This window comes from Homarus americanus, unplaced genomic scaffold (genome assembly GCF_018991925.1).
Source record: "Homarus americanus isolate GMGI-L3 unplaced genomic scaffold, GMGI_Hamer_2.0 scaffold30535, whole genome shotgun sequence".
Classification (NCBI taxonomy): domain Eukaryota; kingdom Metazoa; phylum Arthropoda; class Malacostraca; order Decapoda; family Nephropidae; genus Homarus; species Homarus americanus.
The window spans coordinates 1,564,531-1,585,584 of record NW_024732440.1 but is presented as its reverse complement, the minus strand read 5'-3'; the positions used below and the strand labels follow the sequence as shown (position 1 = coordinate 1,585,584).

Here is a 21,054-nt window from a genome sequence, read left to right as displayed (position 1 = left end):
GTTTAGGGCCCCTGTAATAAAATGGTTGGGATTCACTGCGTCTATGTGTATGTCTACCTGAAATTTATATATTTAAATAATGTTTTTATTGTGTGTGTATGTGTGCTCTTGCATTTCCAAAGTAATTAATAAGTAATGAAAGCAGATTCCCTCATAATTAAACATCCCGTGTTATAATTTTTCGTACCTCCTTCATTTCCAGATATCTTTAGAACGAATCAAAACATTCATTCACAAACATAAAACACTTCAATACAGTAAGAACATAATATAGTTAGAGATGAAAGAGCCCCCTGGTGACCGTGTCTGGGACTTAGCCTAGTCTGTGTTCTGTAGCTTATGTGATCCTTAATACCGTGGCGCTGTCTAGTCTCCTCGTCTACTGATCCCCTTCAGATATGACACGCAGACTAGTTAGCACCACGCCATGTACTGAATGTTTCCCATTTGTGTGTCTCCATTCCAGGACAAATAATATCACCACAACACCTAACCTAACTTAACCAACGTTTAACCTAACCTACTATATCCAGAACACATATCTTACCATCGTACATGTATATAATCTGGCCGAGGTTTATGTGATGGGGTAAGTTTTTTTTTTTTTTAGATAACAATTATATTTTGTTCGTGTTTAGGGTGAAGTTATATTGCCTGGTGGTATATATTGGTAATTATTTCATATCATCTCCATCTACGACTTGGTAAATGGTATCAATCGTTGGGTTATTTGAGTTAGGGTGATGTTATTCTTTGGCGGCGGTGCTGGGAATTATTTTGTCTTTCCCTAATAGGACGAGATTATTGCTCTGGAACACATAGATATTACGAACATACTGTAACCTTTATTATTCATGAATATAATGATCCTAGTGGTAGTTAAAAGGTCTGTCTTATTCCCCTTGGTGGCTTGTCTTGTGACTCTTGTCCCTCTGGTGGCTGTTCATTGTATTGTTTCTAAGTGGTGTTGACTCCTGGTGGCCGTTTTGGAAACTAATCAATGCTAAATGAGTGATATACAACTCCATCAACCCAAATTGCTTTAGTTTTAATGTACCTCTATTTTATTAACCAAAGTTATATTGATTTTGGATAAATTTTGTTCCTAAGTTGATTTGTGAACTAATTATCTGTGTTCTTAAAGTAGCTTAACTTTCAGACGATATTTTGACAACACCTCCAATAGTTTTTTCTTCAGTTATAATACAATTAACTTAGTTTTCTCTTCTCTTCCAGGCATCTGACATTCTACCTTGATGGATTTGCTTTTTCATATTTGATGTTGTTTTCAGTAGCTTTTGACCTTTTGTAAAATACTTTGTACTTTTTATAGTTTGACACAAGTGATCTCGGGCCCTTTGTGCCCTTGTGAAGGTTTTAACGCTCGTGACAGCGTACAGCGAATGAGGGTGCGCCAAGTCCGTAGACTTGCATCGTTTTCCATCGCAAATAAAATTGTTAATTAATGCCTTTCTAAAGAAACCATCGACATGGGATCAGGTTTGTTCCACTCTACGAATATTTTGCGATTTTTCCACCAAGTTTGATGAAAAACGATTGTGCCATTTCAGCTGCCCAGAACAGACACACACACAAACAGACACACACACGCCTAGTCCTATAGTATATTAGATGGATAGTCGATTTTTTTTATATTACATACAAAAGTCTCTAACCTTTAAATTTAAGGCAATTTTATCAGTTAAGACATAATATTTAAATTGTTTTGCTGTGATCGAGACTAGTCAGTTTTAATTCCGGGTGTCACACAACTCAGCCGGAGCAACAAGCCGCTGGACAAACGAGAGAGTATTTTTTACCTATAATGAGGCAGGCAGACCAGGAAGCAACTTCTTATTTGGGGTATATAATTGTTATTTATGAATTAAACTCACAATTACGTGATTTTGCCTAGGGAGTCATGCATTACGGTATTTAAGTAATAAATAATTAAATTGTGGCGCGGCGTGCAGGGAATCTATATTTTAACGCCAATGATGCTGGTTTGGCCGGGATAATCGTAGCTCCCTGACATGAATAGGAACGCTGTGTCATGATCTTGTTATTAGCGGGCCCCAGCGGGATAAGTTAAGGTTAGGTTAGGTTAGATATTTTAACATTTCCGGCGGTAGGGTAGATCGTCAATGGTGTGTGTGTGTGTGTGGTGACTGTATTGTATAGGTTAGGTTAGGTTAGGTGGAGAAGATCGCCAGTGTTGGTATGGGGTGACTGGTTGAATTAATAAAGCACAAGAAACCACATATTATTTAATTTTTGTAACCCTGGAAAGTTATATCTGGAAAGGAATGCACTATACTTTAAACCAGGGGTCACCAAACTTTTTTTACAGTGGGCCGGATAACTGAAAGAATGACGAGCGCGGGCCGCATAATCATTCTGTTCAATACTTGCAAGCCAGAACGAAAGCTCTGGTAACGTCAGAGCGTAGGCGGAGCTACCACGAGCCGGGGAAGGACTTGGGATCCGGCCCGCGGGCCGTAGTTTGGTGACCCCTGCTTTAAACGAAGGAAATAATTGAACGTTTTAAGACATAAATGACCCGTTCATCGTATCCACCTGACCTGACTTGACCAGACCTAACCTGACCCTACGTTACAATCAAGAGCCCCTCAAAGACTACCTTACCTGGTTGGTTAATATAAAGCCTCATTACTCAGACTTTGGGATATTTGTCTCCAGAATATCAAAAGAGTGAATATAAACATCACTAATTCAGGGTCATATTACTTATATTCGAAAACCCTAAACGATGGTGACACGATATATAAAGGAAATGTGAGAGAAATGAACGAAACAATAAGACAAATAGATTAAGGAATATAAAAGTAAAGATACTATAATTCTCTTTAATGTAGAGGAAGCAAAGGATTGATGATGATAAGTGGAAGTGAGATACAATGATGATGATGATGATGAAGTGGAGGAAAGAAATGAAGATGAAGACGAAATCAAACGAGTAATTTTGTCTTCACTTTTCCCTCACATTTTTAACTTGATCTGCACCCTTCTTATCCCCCCCACTCTTCTTCTTGTGGTTTTTAATCTTTTCATCTACTCTATAAAGGAGCGGGAGAAGAATGAAGATAAAATAAAACCAAAAACATAAATAAAAAAATTGTAACTGTGAGATTTAATGCCCCATTTTGTTGGTCAGATTTCAGGAGACCGTTTGAGGTTTTTGCCGCTTTTTTTACGTTTACCGAGACACAGAAAACAACGGCTTATAGACACATTATGTTAATCGGGTAACTGTTGTATAAGCCTGTGCGTGTCTGCCTACAGTAAGACGCTAAAAGTGAGCTTCCAACACTACTCGCATATATATATTTAGTCTACGAAGAGCAGTAGAGTGTCGCCTTATGTACTTCGACTCTTATTAACTTAAAGCCTAGATATACTAACCACTTGGATTATTGTTAACACTGTAATTGGGTAGTTTTACACCCTTTTAACACCGTCTTTGTTATGTAACCTCATCACTCTTCCAGAATATTCAGTAGTAAACAAATAAGACGTCACTAGGTCACAGGACTATTCTCATTAGCCGCAGCGGGAATGTGAAGGGTAAATAGAGTATAGTAGTAAACCCTAGTGTCTGTTCCATGTCCTGGTGAGTGAGAGAGTGTCGTGACCATCACCGTAATCATCCACCATCCACCACCCACCACCCTCCTGACCCACTGCTCTATTGATCTTTCTTATCGTGTTTCTCGCCGTACGCACTCTGGTCTCTCACTTGTTGCCTTCTCATACCTCCATGGTCTAAAGAATATATACATTGTTCACCCCACCAGTTAGTTAGTTCCCGCCACTTTAACGATACGTGGAAGCCAAATTTGTTACTTTCAGTGTGGTTGGGTGTTGTTGGTATATTAAAAGAATTTATTTATTTATTGGATTTGTTAGAGGATTTGCGGATATTTTCAGGGAGCCATGAGGACTGAGGATGTTGTGTATAGTAATCTTTTCACATGCCATATCAATTTTCTTTAGGTATTTAAGTGAAAACGCAAGTCACTCGGTACAATGGTGTGGATTCCTTCACAATATACAAGTACTAAATATGTTTGTCTTTACGGGAACGTTAGATTTATTTCATGACACAAGGGTTACTGTCTTGCCTCACACAAGAAAATTTACTCAAAACTTTATGAAAATTAAAAATACTTTTCAACCTCCGCCCCTCCCCCAGTTCTCCTATACGTGTCCTCCACAAATGTAATTTGAGTATTATTAAATTCTGCAATCATAAGTATTTCCCAACGTTGTAATATCACTTTGGTTGCTTCTCTTTCTTCAGAACTCGGAATCTCAGCTCACGGTGTTACATATTGGGTGTTGGTAAATGTGCAGTCACGGTAACTGATAATATCTCCTCTCTCTATATTCAGAAATACTGGAATCAATATTTGAGTCGGACCGGTTTGTTCCAATATCGTGTACACGAGGACCTCTGTGTATAGGTGTGACCCTCCGTAACTGAGTGAACTCTGTTGTGGCACCAGTAGAGTGCTTTAGTTTCTTTTCATAACAAAATAACAGTAATTTTCTTATTTTAACTAGGATTAAGGTGGTTATAAACCATTGTCATAATTATGTTTTTTTTCTCTTCTCAGACGCTGCAAATTTTAAAAGTTAACCTTGAATTAGGCAGCGCTCGTCATTTTGGACGGGAAAAATGCTTGTGGTATACCTACAATTATTCCTATTACGGCTTAGATCTCTTTAAATAGGTTATAGCTACTAAAAAGTCCATGGTATTTACGATTACATCAGGTCGTCAAGTTTTCATAATCATTATATAATTCTTAATTCATAAATTGTATTCAGTCAGGAGGTCATGATTTGAAACCCAGATCTAAGGTCAACAATAACATCACGTGATCACCAAAGAAAACATCGACCATGAACCATATTTTGTGTTGATGGCGTTGATGTTTATTTTCCCCGTAACAAGAATGTATCAAATTGTAATGAGCTTTCATTCTGTCATAAAACGATTAAACTAACATAAAAATAGATTCCGATTTGTTAACTAAATTTCCTTTGTGTGATCTTTCATGGTATCTTGTTGGAACTAAAATTTTATTATCTACCACAAGCCCGGAATAACATCTGAATTAAAAATTGATGAAACTTAACACAATGTATTACTAATAGGCGATGTTGACGTTTTATTCTCATCGAGGCGGCCAGTTTTATTACACAGTTGAAGGTCTACAGGAGCGTTGATGGGGGAGGTATTTTTGTGAAAACCTTAACTGACAAAGATGATGAAAAAGTGAAAGTGGTTCCTAACGGGGAGTGTGTGTTCATTTTTTTTCTCATTTTACCTGTGTGAAACAGCCTGAGACTTTGAGCTTCTGATCTTACCAGAAAATTAAAAAAATAATAATAATATTTAATCATACCAGCATTAAAAAATAATTTAGCGTTAAAGTTATGCATTCGCATTGTATATATTTATCATAATACTAACCTAACCAACCTTCCTCCTAATGAAAGAAATTTTTATTTTTTTTTGGGGGGTAAGAGAAAGAAATCCTGACTACACGTACAAGGGGTGGGGGATTTTTAAGGCGAGTCTAAAAAGTAACATGCAGGTGCATCCCCCTCCCCAGGGTCCCCTTAGTGTTTTAGCACGTACCATCCGTTACAACCAGTCTGTTTCCAATTTACAAGTTAATCATATTCTGGCACATTTTTTCGCGTTCCAGAGGAGCTGGGGTCGGGTGCTCCGTCCCGGGCTGGAGTGGCGACACTCTCTCGTCCGGGTACGCAGGACTTGGGCCACACACCCCAGCACCTCCTGTTGCTACACCAAAACTCACACCACGAAGATGTAGGAAGTCTCCGTCATGGCGGAGGAGGGAGCGGGAGCAGTGGGGAAGGCAGCAGGAGGTCGCCAGATTTGCTGCGACTCAACACTCACGCACCAAACTTCAGGACAGCCCACACTCTCGACGACCCGCTGGAAACCTACCGTTCTGGCCCTGAGGTGAGTATGTGGCCATGACTTACTATAATGTACTCAAAGGCGTCTCAGATGGACATTTATTAGCCTATTGTCTATCATAATGCAAGTAAGCCTATCCTGATTTGATGAAAACAAACCAATCGTGGACTGAAATATTCAACCACCAAAACATCATTCTTGTATTGGGTCTCACAAATAATAAAATATTGGTGTTAAAAGAGCTGCGAGAGGAAGGGCGTCAGGGGAATGTCTTCAGGGTGTGTGGTAATTCTGTTCGCGGTATTTGTGTTGCAGTTTATTGATTTCCGCGACAAACTATACAACTGTTGACGTTTAGAGTAGTGTAAGCTATCCTTAACTGCAAATTGTAATACTATTATTGTACTGCTATTACCTCTACCATCCAACTTGCCTTGCTCTGCTACAACCAAATTAATCCTAGTTGTCCCAGTGTCACGCTTAACCTAGTATACTGTAATTATGTTTGTACCCGTTCCCATTCTCGTGCACGGTGGAGGGGATACTTGCTCTTCCACTAGACTTCGATCCTATCACAGGGCTGGGGACGCTCGTGGTGGGGTGGGGGGCGGGGTAAAATTAGTGCCTGTTACCGAGAAAAGCAGAAGGCAGTAGAGGGTGTACAAACTTCAAAATCTCATTATCAAAATTGGGAGTGCGATTACCATACACGCTGAAGCAGTATCTCCCACGACTCAAGGCCTATTGGAGGGAGAGTGGGTATACTGTAGTAGTGTAAGGGAGATGATGTTTCCATATAAGGAGAACTCTTCTTGTACATTCAATGGTATGTTGTAGTTTTTAGGCTGCCATTCAAGTTGCTTTATCTTCTGAACTGTTAGTCGTACATTAAAGAGAACTCAAAGCTAAATAACCTAATACATCTATCTGGTAAACATAATGATAAATAATTTATATAATTTTTTGTCTAGTTTTTACATGAAATTAGCGCACAGATTTTCATGCTGTATATTACAACTTGAGGCTGAGTAACATTTTAACAGAGGAGCATCAATATACAGTATTACCCCCTTACATGGGTCAATGGTCAGATAGCGTGAGGATTGAGAAGCACGACTCCCCTGCTAGTAATTAAGGGAACTGGTGAAAGTGGGCCATCTAAATTCACTACAAATTAGATAGGAATCTCTGGCTTTCAGTGACCTAAATGGTATTAGTATAAACTACATGATGTATATGGTGGTAGAATTTTATTGAAAAGGCAATGTGTGCTTGATAACTAGCGTGAACCAGCAGCAGTAGTAATTTCTGGGGCAGATCCAGGAATATCAAAAGGGAGGGGGTCCAAGAAGGTGTGGGTGGGGGAATAGTGAGCCCGCCCAGCTGGGGGGTTGGGGGTTTGGGGGGGTTTGGGAGGGGGTGGTTGGGGGTTGGGGAGGGGGGGGTTGGGAGGTGCTGTAAGTCCCCCGGAAAATTTGTGAAATCCCCCAATATCATGGGCATTTTGAGACCATGTGCACTTGATATTAGGAGATATTCTGAGGTCAATAGTAATTACCTTTTACTATTAAAAAACGCTTGAGTACAATACTGCATTAATGATAAAGTATTGGAATTTTCTGATGAAACGGGGGATCAGGACCCACCCCCCCAGGTCCAACCCTAAATATAATGGTGACAGTGAGGTCGCGGTGGGAGGGAGGCAGGGGGGCGCCTCTACTACCCTCGCATGCCAGAGTTGTCATTACCAGTTTCAGTACATGTAGGTAATCCATTATATTAAGGATATAATTAGCCGGTATATCTGACGTCACGTGAGGAAGCAAGTGGAGGATGGGTGAGTGTGCGTGGGTTATTAATTGTATATAGCTCTTGTGTGTCTAGAGAGTCAGCTTATAATTACAAGTATTCTCAATATTTATAGTTTCTTTTATTATAGAATTTTACCCATAGAATGTTAATGAGAATTACTACAAAACGCCCCTTTATATGTTATCTTTTTTTACAGCTGAAAAATGGTCTCCACGGTCCTCTAAAGTCTCACAGCAACGGTCACATCCCTGGCAGTGCGTTACGTGGCTCCATGAATGGTTACACACGGAGAAATGGAGGTTATTATAATGGCTCTGTACCTCGAAGTGGTCAGGGCAGGAGTGTGTTTGATACCGACCCCGATGATGATATTGCCACCATTGCTGCTCAGAGGGACCAGCTAAGAGGCGCCAGAAGTATACGTGGGATGATGGCGCCAGTTACGAGTAAAGAGGTACGTGTGTGGTGCTTAAGGCCTATGGAGTAAGTAGTTCCCCATTACTGCTGCTTTTGGGAACTTATTTACTGAAGGGGAAGTTTGCTTATCTTGCACCAAAGCTGATGCATATGAAGCTAACAGTGCAGTGTGAAATGTTCCCTCCAGTATACCTGTACTGTACTTGAAAAATTATTCTCAGTTGTGGGTGTTGCCATGGAGCCAAGCCATCTTTATCAGTGACCCAAAACAAATTTAAGGATTACTCTAAGGTTCTTGATCGTTGATTGTTGCAAGTAATTCTTACAGATAGAGTAATTTCCTCGATTTAAAAGGGTAGTCTAAGATGGTAGTAAAAGTCCGTCTTTGCACATTGAACACAAAGGTTATAATTGAAATGAACAAAATATATGACTGCAAATATTTACCATAAAAAAGAATAGTTATCATTACAGAAAATTGTCAAAGCTAACTTCTTTGGAGTGATAGTTGTTAGCTCATGGTATAAGATGTCAGGGAATGTTGTAACAGTACCGAGTGTGAGGTCATTTAAGACCAGACTTGACCAACACTGGTGCAGGTTCAGAGACATTCTGGAGCCAGTGGCTGACTACCCAAGAGGTTAACAAACTGATAAATTTTTCTCTGAACCCTCATGTCATGTAGCACAACCTATACGCAGACTTAGGCCAAAAAAAAAAACAGACTTCCTCACCTCACTCACCACCACAGTATGCAAATTTGTAATAGCAGAATATAAAGGTCAATAGTTCTAGTTTGCTGAATAAAATATTTAACTTAATTATTAGGGATTACCTCTTAATAATTTAGGAAACTGATATATAACTTTTAAATACTGTAAAGTGATAAGGCAAAAGAAAGCTTTAAGTACCACCACCCAAGAACTTAAGTGTTGTGTCAATGAATATTTATGATCAATTTTGTTGTACTAAACTGTTCTCGCTCTTACAGGAGGACTCGCATTCCAGAAGTGCCCACCGACGGATGACTTTCACTAAACAGCGCAGTGAATCCATACTTGGAGACCATGACGTGTCTGAGTCGAAAGAAGAAGAGGACGAGAAGTTTCCTTCCACCGAACACACAGAAAACAGAGACAAGAGACACATGGCTGGATATCTCAAAGGCAAAAGAGGCGGGACAGAAATGAGTAGTCAAATCCTCGGTGCTCTGGGTAGTATTAGTTTGAGACCACCTGTGGACTATCTAGAAACTAATAGACATCATGATATAATGGCCCAGTCTATTAGGCGACAGAGTTTGAGGGGATCCAAACAGTCTCTCTTAGATGGTAACTCTGGCAGTTATGATTCCAACACAAGCTCAAGACTAAGTATGGAACCCGTGAGCCCAGAAGGTGGCAAATATTCCAACGCTGATCAAGAACTCAGTGAAGCAAAGAGAAAGAACTTACCCAAATTCATTCCTAGTTCCCATGAGGATATTCAAATTCTAAATCTTCAAGGTTTCATGGATGCTTCGACGTTGAAGAGTGATGTAAGTAACAACAGTAAGCGGAAAAACAAGAAGAAGAGAATAAAACGGGGAATAGAAATGGGACACCTAGACAAGGGGAGAGAACCCTACAAATTCAACGCCAAGTCACGAAGGAAGAGGAACCACAGACTATCAAAGAGCCATTTGAGTGATGATGATGGAGAGATGATCCTGAAGGATATAGATGATCTGGACAATAAGGTAGCTGGGCTTGTCTTAGGACCAGAAAATGTAAGTAAGGAATCTCTAGGACGACCCATCACCCTAGAAGAAGCGAGTGAACTTAGAACAATTCTTACTGGCAGTCCAGCCCAGCCTCTTCCAACTGAATGGCTGTCTCAAAACTTCAAACAGAATCCCAATCCCAATTTATCATACGGACTTATTCAAAAGAAGGTTAGCATTTTAATGAGTGAAATTTATCTTTTTCTTTATAATATTTACTATTGATTTCTTTATATACAATTTTTTTTCATATTTTTAATATGAGAATAAGGTAGTGTGACATGAATATTTAGATTGACAAATATTGCTAAATATAAATAATTGGTGAGTGGTTGGTAGAATGGTAACAGAAATATATGGTCAATCTTTTAACTCTGGAGACCATTAAAAACTTAGTTAGTGTTCTCGTGGATACTTTACTACCACTTTCGCATAACTCATATTCCATGTTACATATTAGGTCATAAATTATTAGTAAGATTTCAAAGTGTCTCTTATGTTTTTCAGGGAGGACCATGTGGAGTATTAGCATGTATTCAGGCATACATGATGAAGTGCTTAATATTTGGTACAACTGTATCTCCAACAACAAGTCCAATAAGTCCCCTTCGACCTTCAGAGAGAGAATGGTTATGGGCCCTAGGAGTGGCAATCACAGAGATCCTTTGGAAAGCTGGTCAGGAACAGAAAGCAGTGCTGGCTATGTAAGTTTGTGCTGACACAGTAAATTAAATTTAAATTACCAATCTTCAGAGTAATACTGAATGTTATCTTATTTATTTGGCTGAATTAATACAGGGGTGGATCTACCAGACAGAAAATCAGTGTAGGTTGCCTTTCTTCCCATAAAAGTCAGACTAACCTTCATAAGTAGTAAGTCTTAATGACGTTTACCATCTCTCTTTATGCCACACCCAGCAAGGAAAGCTCCTAGATTTCTGGCCTGTTTTGGTTACGGACAAACACCTTCCTAATACTTAAGTTATTGGCTTGCTACATTTCCTTATCCTTTAAGAAATATTTTATTCAATATAACATTGATACCTTCACTTTATTTAGTACTGTATATTACTTGCATTTAGATCCATAATAATTATATGTTCCAATGAAAGAGAAAAAACTATTCCAGGACTTTTTTCACATACTGTAGTACCTTTTAACTTAGTGATTACATGTACGTGTACTGTTATTTTAGTGCTATGTTAATTTTTATTTAAAATATGTCAGTGTAATATATGCTACGTTAATACCCACTTCTTTATCTTTTCGTAATCCATTACATTATTTCTCTCATCGTTGTATGCAATTTTTATACTTTGACTAATATGAAATTTGTAGCACAGACCACCAGTCTTGTTGTAAGGTATCAGGCATGAAAGTGAAGGAAGTCTTCCACCCATCACTAAATTAACTACAGTACTGTACTTCAGAAATTTACTGTAATGTTTATAATTTGAAAATACAGGGTAAATGTATGCTTACTGTAAGCGATATATATATATATATATATATATATATATATATATATATATATATATATATATATATATATATATATATATATATATATATATATATATATATATATATATATATATATATATATATATATATATATATATATATATATATATATATATATATATATATATATATATATATATATATAACGAAAGTACAGAACCTATGGAATTTATTCTAATTGGTTCCAGGCACCCTAGACCCAACCCCAACTTTCCCATTTTACGACCATTTAGACCCACTAAAGATATAGATAATGTTATGGTAAGTATCAGAAACACACATAGGCATGGCTAGGTTTATTACAAAGTGATGAAAAGGGTACGCTCAACACTGTAGTCCACAAAACATGTAGCGATGCTTTCTTTATTCGAGTCCCCCGTCATAGGAGTCCGTTTTCTCCCGCTTCAGGACGCCTGAGTCCTCCGTTTTCTCTCAATCTTAGAGTGCACCCGAGACTTCGTTATTCCTTAGTAATGACACAGAATTTGAAATTGCAACCCCAATTGCAACTGGGGCTGCAATTGTTGAGGCAACTAGATATGTCTGATTACAGCAAATGTGTTATTGTCAATTTGTAGGTGAAAGATTTTATCCTCAATAGATGTAGGTGAAGCAAGGGGGTAACATTACACCTGGAGGCAAATGCGTGATAACCAAATTCTCTGCCAGAAAAATGCGCAATAACGGCAGGTGTGCAGATTTTGATGGAGGCGTGATAACGAAAATCGCGATAACCAAGTGGGCTATAACCAAGGGATGACTGTACTGTACAGTATAAACACTAGTCTTAAATTCACAGGCCTGGCTCATTTGCCCACTTCACGGAGCATGGTATTGGTCGCTACAGCCAAGATGGAATGACGGAGAACCTCACTATACATGAGTTTATTGAGCAGCAAGACCTGTATAATGCTGTAACTCGGCACATCACAGCCTTCACCTCAGAGAGCAGTTCAGGCTGTGTTGTTCTCCTGTATTCACTTATACTCACCAGAGGGATTGAAAAGTAAGTTACCCTGCACTTTTATACTTTGAAAATATATCTGACTAGAAGTTACAGTACTGTACTGTATTAGTCCTTAGTCTTAAAAGATAAATTCAATATTATGATATTTTTGTTTGACTGAAATCACATTGGTTTAACCAGTTCAAGTAAAGTACTGTATTACTGTGTTTAATGCATGAGTGGAGCAAAATATTACCACAGGGAGTAATCCAAGATGATTTTCATCAGTACAGTACAAGCTATGTATACTATATCGAGACACACCGCTGGATAGTAAGATTTAGTATACTGTACTGTATTTGCTAGAGACTATTATGTATACAAGAGATATAAGCTTCTCTCATCCAAGGTATATACATAAACACAAACTAACCCTCTTTTATACCCCATATTTAGTTTGATCCCAAGTATTCCGGGATTGTTACCCCATATTACATCACCTTGACAATAACACTGTACCTCTTTCACTCTTACTCTTTCAGATATTCATGATTATACCTGCACTCTTCTCTCACTAACTTCTTTACCCTTCAACTTTCCGACACTCAAAAGAAAGACATCCTGGTTATTTCTCCATCATCAATATTTCAGTCACTTGTCCTGATTACACAGTTAACCAGTCCAGTCTTCTCTTCCCATTTAACTTGATAAACTAACATACAGGGGATGTTGTTATAATCCTCATGCCCTGAAGACAAACTGTACCATGTTTGTTGTTAAAAGTCTCATCAGTGTTGCTACATCCTTTTAACAAACACTTCATAATCCTGGTAGTTATATCATCAACTTTCTGCTGCGTGGTCTGTTTGATGGCAGTCAAGTATGGTCTAGTTGTAATGATACGCTAATATATGATGGTGAGTGGACCAAACAGCGCAGTAATGCTGGTTCAATCCTTCAGCCTTAGAAAATTTAGACCAACTTTGGCCTTAGCTAACAGGAGGATATTCTTCAGTGGCTCTTATGGAATTAGTGCTGTATTGGGATCTTGGCTTATATCTTAGTAGGATTTAGCTGTTCATCCTTTAAGATTATTGTTATATATCAGTGTGATACTAGAGGTTCACAACAGTAGTCAGAGTTGGGTAAAATTTGATGATATAAATCCTAGTTTGCTTGTTTAGAATACTGTAGTTCTTTTCAATCATAAAGCCAAAAACCTTGTGTTATTATCATTGGGGGTCAAACTAGCGAACTTCTTCCTTGTATAAGTTGTTTTGCACAACTCACTCAGCAGCAAGACACAATAAAAAGTTAAGAATACGTAGTCATTATTTTCTTATTCTTACAATTCTGTTCAGTATCAGTATTTTTGTTATTATAGCGCTGTGTTTACTTCTCTCAGCATCCAGACTGATATGGACTCTGGCGGAGGACATCTTATAAATGCTCACGGTTACTCTTCACAAGAAATTGTAAATCTTCTCTTGACGGGAAGAGCTTTTACCAACACTTTCAACGGAGATCAGACTTTAGGCAACAACGATGGTCAGAGCCTTGTACTTCATGGCATCACCCATAAAGCAGAAATTGGGCTTCTATCGCTGTTTGAACACTATGACTGTTACAAGGTAGGTGAGGTTAAAGTACTTTACTGATCACAACTTTAAAACATTAATAAGGCATTGTAAACTTAAGTGTTAAACCATATAAAGGAATGTGGAGATAAAATCCTTACATGTCTATGGAGATTAAGCAATGAGCCTATACTGTACAGTATGTATGTTTGGCAAATATGAAAAAATAATATACATTTAAATACTGAACTGGGATTCTTTTACATTTTAACAATTTGAAAACCATGAGGACTGGGAAAATTGATATGTTTATAAAATGTCCCACAGGTTGGTACATTCCTCAAGAGCCCACAATACCCAATATGGGTAGTGTGTTGTGAGAGTCACTACAGCTGCCTGTTTAGCCGAGATACTTCTGTGACGTCAGACCTGCCCTCAGTCAACAAGTTTGACATTTATTACTATGATGGACTTGCACTTCAAGAAGACGAGATAAGACTTAATATTGGTAAGTCTTTGTAATCATATTACAGTACCGTATTTATTATAAATTATTGGAATTTATACAAGCTTGATTTACTATATTATATATTTATACTACAAACAACAACTGAAACCTCCCATTAGTACCCCACCTCTTTTGTGAGTCAGAGGTGCTACCCTCTCCATCACTTATGCCTTCAACTCTCTCTGTTAAGATAATGAAGTATCGTAGCAGCCTTCAATGTAGTACAGTACAATATTCTGAGACACTGACAATTGCTTTATTCTCTATAAAACCTTTGGGCAGCATTAAATATTTTCATCATCATCCCATATATATTTCGTTCTTCCCTCATCAAGTTCATTTTATTATCAATTTTCCCTGACACTCTTCAACATGAACGCATCATTCAGACATCATTGACCTTTCCTGCACTCTCACTGTTTTTCCTCCTGGTGCTCCTTCTGAATGACTTGCAGTTCTCTCAATTATACTCTGCCATAAAGCTTTCCAAATATATTTCACAAGCTTATTACGTAGGTTATTTATTTATTTCATCATTTTTACACTTCCCTATATATGATCTCTTACCTTTTATGCATAACTTATACACTTGTCATTCATTCAATCAGTTTTTTTCTTCCTTAACATATCTACATGATTTATCCTCTCCCTGTACATTATTTTATACCTATAATATCTCAATACACTCCTTTGAAAAACACCAAGTCTCATTATATTTTGTTTTTGTTATTCACATGTTCCTTATCTTTAAATCAACATGGATTGGGTACACAAGTTTACATGGACACTCTCCTCTGTCACCTTCACTTCAAAACCTCAGTCCATTTTTTTGTTTGGGTGTGTACGTCTGTTTCACACACAATACCTACATAATCTTATATATTTCCAGAATTGAATGGAGAGGAAAGTGATCTGGCTATCACCCCTCCTCTAGAGCACTGCATTAGAACCAAATGGAAGAATGCATCAGTGATGTGGAATGGAACAGATCCAATCCTTTAGAAAACTTTCTTTTATTCCAGTGGTGATGGTGTTTGCTGGATGAACACTGAACACAGTCTGAGATACTAGGTAGTGGAGTTAAGTGACAAACTGTATAAGGACCTGGGAGGTAACTCTAGGACCAGGGACTACACTCATCAAACGATATGGTGTAGACTATAAAGACCCCACAGGCTCTCTGGTCCTAAGTGCTTGGAAAACAAAGAATTAAATGAAGAAGGATCCCTTTCCTCTAAAGAAATAAAAAGTTTTAAAAAAGTACTTGAAATAGTTAACTTGGGAAAAAGTGTCGCGGCTGAACCCTTCCTCATCTTCCCGCTTCCTCTGGGTGTCAGTGAACAACATTGTGAATGTGCTTTTCTTCAACATTGTACTCACAGGTTTCATGTTGGATAACACTGGTGGACCTTGTCATGTTAATAACAGAAGACTGATTTGATTTTGTTATTTCAATACAAGAAATACTATATGAATGTTAGATTAATCATGATTCTTTTTATTTCATTCATTATTAATCTCTGTATGTAAGTAATCATAACAAACTATTGATGAATTAAACCACCTGTGTTATCGTTTGGTAAAGCCAACTGTCTCTTCATCATAAGATTTTATTTTGTTTTGCATGTGCATATTTAAAATTGATGCTGTATACAACATACTGCAGTTAGGCACCCATGTCATTGTTTGTGTCTATGGCTACTTCAATAGTTCGGATATATTGAATCTTGCCACAAAACTTTGAAAGTGTTTGACTTGAAATATCATTACTGTGTGTCAAATGTACCTTGTGATAAAGTGATAATCTTATAACCTCCCAAACAGGAGTTAAAAATATAGTTTACATCATCATATTATTTCCTCAGAATATGTCCTATGGTTTGGTTGATTTGTTATGTTTGGAAGCATTAAATGGTGATGCAGTTTTTATGAACAATATCTAAAAATACTGTATATCTTTGTATAATATGATAAAGTGGATACCACCAGTAATATATAATTAAAAAATAAAATATATTTGTGATTACTGTCCCCTGATTTGTTGTGGTTAGGATTATGTTTACTACAGAAAATATTACAAAAGGAAGATGGAGTTTGTCAGGGGAATTTGTATCCAAGAACAGGTTACAATAGTACAGTCCCAGATTCATTCATAATTACCACCAGAAAAACGATCAACAGGATTATACACAGTACTGTACTGCAGTGTGCTGTACACTACTGTATTATGCACTACCTTTTATGTACTGTGAGGCCTACAAGATCCACTTTCACATTCCAGAGATGGCTCGCCCCTCCAATGTTTTCTTACATTTTGTCACATTAATATAAGACAGAGGTTATAAGTACTTGTTGATGTCAGTATCCACGTGAAAACTTTACCAAAGTCACAGCAGATATATGTATGAAAAAGTAGCTATAAGTATACAGTAAAATTTGGACATCTTGAACGTTTCCAAACTCATGTCATACCGATCCCAAAGAGGCACAGATGCCCTACAGACATTCCATTCTCTCGCCTCCACAGAGAAGCAATGCAACAAATTTTATGAGCATCGCAGACACTGTAACAAGGCTCAAATGTCAAAAGGGTCCATCGAGCCTTAAGCGGCCCCTGTGGGCAAATGAAGGATGATGTGAGCGTTGTAGTGAAATATGAATCATGTCTTTCAGGGTTCATGAAATTTAAGTTTTGATATTTCTAGTTGGATTAAACATTCATTATACAAATCCTATCTGAGAAGTTAACCTACAATGAGTATTTCAAAATGTAAACAAGGACACTTAATCAAAGTGTTACGAGTTGGGGATTTAGAATATAGTTAAAAGTCTACCCAGATCCCAACAGGCAACAACAAAAAAAACAAAGACAATCGGACTATAAAAGGGTAGACAAAGGATGCGAGTTTTTGTTGTGTATAATAAAGTACCATAAATTCCTTAACCAAAATATTCAACTTTCTATAATTTACCCTTAACCATACTTAACCTAAACATTAACAGTATATACATATTTATACAACATACAATAATTTGAAGCAAGTGGACGTGGGGGAGGCAATATAAGATTACAAATACTTAAGTGCGGAGCTGAGATGGCTGACGAGTAAGGCTGAGTATTGTAGAAGACGGTAGGTAGTCACTGTGCCGTAGGTTTCCAGGATAGGTGATCCTGTGGTCACTTCCCAGAGTAAACTGAACTCTCATCGAACTCGAGCTGACAAAGAAGACTTGGAGGAAGTGACGCAACAACCAGGATATGGAGAAGGGAAACCCCGGAGTGGTAACTAAGACGAGTCATACTCGTGTCTCGTCCCTAGATGGCGTTGCTCGTGGTGCTGGGTAGGTAGATCAAGACAATAGATGGCGTGGTTCGTAGTGCTGGGTAGGTAGATCATGACAATTGGTGGCGGGGTTCGTAACAAAAGTAAACAGAAAATTTTATAATGTCTTTATTAAAGGATCAGTATGACGGTGAGCATAGTCGTGTGAATGGTGTATGGTGGGAACACTTATAAGAGTGAATGCAGAGAATACTTGTCTATTCTTCGTCGCTGTCACTTAGGTCTTTGGCAGCGTGTTTTGAGGGAAGAGGGTCGAGGGCAGCCATGGTCTTGCGGACAGCAGGAAGGGGCTGAGCTGGTGGCGCGGCAATAGTTTTGCGGACGGCAGGTAGGGGCTGAGCTGGTGGTGCGGCCATTGTCATAGGGACAGCAGGAAGGGGCCGAGCTGGAGGGGTAGCCATTGTCATAGGGACAGCAGGAGGTGCGGCCATGACCTTGCTGACAGCAGGAAGGGGCTGAGCAGGAGGGGCGACCATGGTATGGCGGACAGCAGGAAGGGGCTGAGCAGGAGGTGCAGCAGCCATTGTCATGGGGACAGCAGGTGGGGCGGCCATAGTCTTGCGGACAGCAGGAGGTGCAGCAGGAATGACTTGTTTCATCTCTATGATAGCAACATCATCATCAAGAAGGATATATTGGATGACCTCCCTGGGCTTGGGTGTAGGGACGGGGTTGGCAGCCACCTGAACATAGCGGGTCTCGATGAGAGGGGCGGGAGTGGCAGCTGGTGTGGGGGCAGTCTTCCTCAAGGCGGGTGGAGGAGCAGCCTTATTGAGTGTCAACCCCAGCTGATCTGCTTCCACCTCTACCTCCACCTCCTTCCCAGTGTCATCTATGTAACTAGAATTAGAGAGAATTATATTTTTGTTTAATAACTATTACCAGCAGTAGTCTACCTTGCTTGGTAGTTCGTCTCTAATAATGTAAGTCAAAGTAATGGATCAAGTTGGTATTTAAATGAACAATATTGGAAAGTTTGAATCAAGGTTTGTTTGTTACTCACGAGTATAGGATGGTCACGTCACGGGCGTTGTCCCCTCCGATAAGAGCGGTGCGGCAGCTCGCCAGACCAACCAGCGCCAACAGCACCAACTGTACACAACACAACGGTGAATTAAGTGGATAGACTATAGAAAGGTAATGTTACAGTATTTAAATGACCATCTATGAGAAACCGCATAAGAACTAATCGTGACTGAAACTATTCATGAGTAATCTTGTAATAAAAGGGACGCCCACACACACTCCCACGCACGCCTACACCCATGATAGCTAACCTTTACGAGTGAAACTTGAAAATTGATCTGTGGGACTCTGTGTGGTTACAGTGCACATCAAGCGACAACTACCCCAATTCGTCACCATTCGTTATCCTCTCAAGGGTGACCAGATAGATATTGTGAACCAGCCAATCAGAGGAGAAAAAGTGCCTAAAAAATCTTTGAGACAGGCTCTGATTGGACACTCAGAACACAGTATACTCTCTGCAGCTAAGAGATATTGTTAGATGTACAGTCAGTTTAGCGTTAGGTGTGGTGTGGTCTGGTCGGGCATTTCGCTTGGGCCGGCAACAAGAGCATCGGCCGCGGTAAGGCTGATGGGTGTTTCTCTGTAATCATACGGGTATACTGTATAGTGAATTCCTCGCCCCACGGTATATCTAGTTAGAAATAGGGAGAAGACATATAACTTCATATCATGTCTTTTGTTGAAAATAAATTTTATTAGTCAGATATCTCGTCACATTTTCCCTTGACCAATATAATAACAATCAGGGGGCGGATCCAGGGGGTCCAGACCCCCTTCTCATCATAAAATTCCAATACTTTTTCTTTAATGCAGTTTTGTAAACAGGCAATTTGTATAGTAAAAAGTAATTACTGTTGACCTCAGCATATCTCCTAATATTTAGTGCATCTGGCTGCAAAATACCCATGATATTGGCCAATTAAAAATAAAATCTGTGGACTACAGCGCCCCCCAAACCCCCTGCACACGACCAAATAAAGTAAAATCACACCTATGTTATAATGTTGCTACTAAACATTGTCCAAAATTGTTCTGCAATATCTATTTCAATCTTCTCTTTCAGAGTAAATATTTCTCTTTTCGTATAAAAGCCACAGAAGGATTCCTATTATAATCTGAACACAGAGAAACACTAATGAGTTGTTCTGAGACGGACTTGGAGCTCATAAAATTACAGTGAGCTGTGAAGTTCAATATTGTGTGTATATATATATATATATATATATATATATATATATATATATATATATATATATATATATATATAAAATAAGAGTAGTTATAGAAGAAAAAATTATATGTATTTTGTGAGTTAAACTTACATACTTCATGATGAAGACGGGTAGGTGGAAAGGGGTGATGAATTAGTAAAGGAACATTGCCAACTGATGGCTGTACCTCCTGCCGCCGCCTTATATACTGTAGTATCAGAGGGAAGAGTCAGACGGGACAGCGTAGTAACAGGTTGTGTGGAGGATAACTGGTGGACCAGCAATCTAGTAAGGTTTTTTGTTCGGAATTTATTGCTGATGTTTTGGTCCTACCTATATTTTCAAAGTAAAAAAAAAGACACTGGAAGATCCGTGTATGGTATTTCAAGGCTATATATTGTATATCATATAGATTTTTATCTACTTCACTTCTTTATCGATTATCGAGTGTTTCTGTTCACGTGATCAGCCTAAGTACCCCCCAGGATAGCACCCCATTGGGTTCTCACGACCAAGAAAAAGGCAGCAAAAATTATACTCATATTTCTTAAGAATAGAAATTTTACAATGGTCAGGAAATACCAGGGTTTCCGCTCAGGTCAGGAAAAGTCAGGAAATTTCACCTTTATTACTTTTGTGATAATATAAAATCCTTAGGTTGTATGGCACTGGCAGTCTTGTGTCTGAGTACCGTAATGTACCACTCAACATTTTATATTTACTGATGACTTTCACTTTTGTCAAACTTAAATAGTACAATTACCATAAAATCTCGGTCTCGATATCTCGAGAGAACACATAATGAAACAAAAAAAAAACAGTAGAGACCTTCTCCTCTAAAACCTGAAGGTACGAGTATATTTGATAACTGCATTAATGGCTTATGTAACTGTTTCTCTACTATAAGTTTGCAAAGATTACACAACAAGAGAACAGGATTATATGGG

The 21,054-nt window shown here is 38.5% G+C and overlaps 2 protein-coding genes across 2 annotated transcripts in view; one reads left to right on the top strand and one right to left on the bottom strand.

Moving 5' to 3' along the window:
- The window catches only part of LOC121868747, a 48,439-nt gene extending 31,904 nt beyond the window's left edge, over positions 1–16,535 (top strand). The window contains exons 3-10 of the mRNA XM_042369624.1: positions 5,739–6,019; positions 7,986–8,243; positions 9,198–10,139; positions 10,476–10,672; positions 12,292–12,498; positions 13,844–14,069; positions 14,343–14,523; positions 15,413–16,535. Coding sequence (XP_042225558.1) covers positions 5,739–6,019; positions 7,986–8,243; positions 9,198–10,139; positions 10,476–10,672; positions 12,292–12,498; positions 13,844–14,069; positions 14,343–14,523; positions 15,413–15,525 — 2,405 coding nt within the window. The 3' untranslated portion in view covers positions 15,526–16,535. The remainder of the gene's footprint in view (positions 1–5,738; positions 6,020–7,985; positions 8,244–9,197; positions 10,140–10,475; positions 10,673–12,291; positions 12,499–13,843; positions 14,070–14,342; positions 14,524–15,412) is intronic.
- A 1,424-nt stretch (positions 16,536–17,959) lies between these two features.
- Positions 17,960–20,279, bottom strand: LOC121868686 (actin cytoskeleton-regulatory complex protein PAN1-like). The gene is made up of 3 exons (XM_042369522.1): positions 20,219–20,279; positions 18,871–18,959; positions 17,960–18,707 (listed from the first exon to the last, which is right to left on the bottom strand). Exons 1-3 carry the CDS (start codon positions 20,225–20,227, stop codon positions 18,065–18,067), a joined length of 741 nt encoding a protein of 246 aa, XP_042225456.1. The 5' UTR covers positions 20,228–20,279; the 3' UTR covers positions 17,960–18,064.
- Positions 20,280–21,054: the final 775 nt, after the last annotated feature.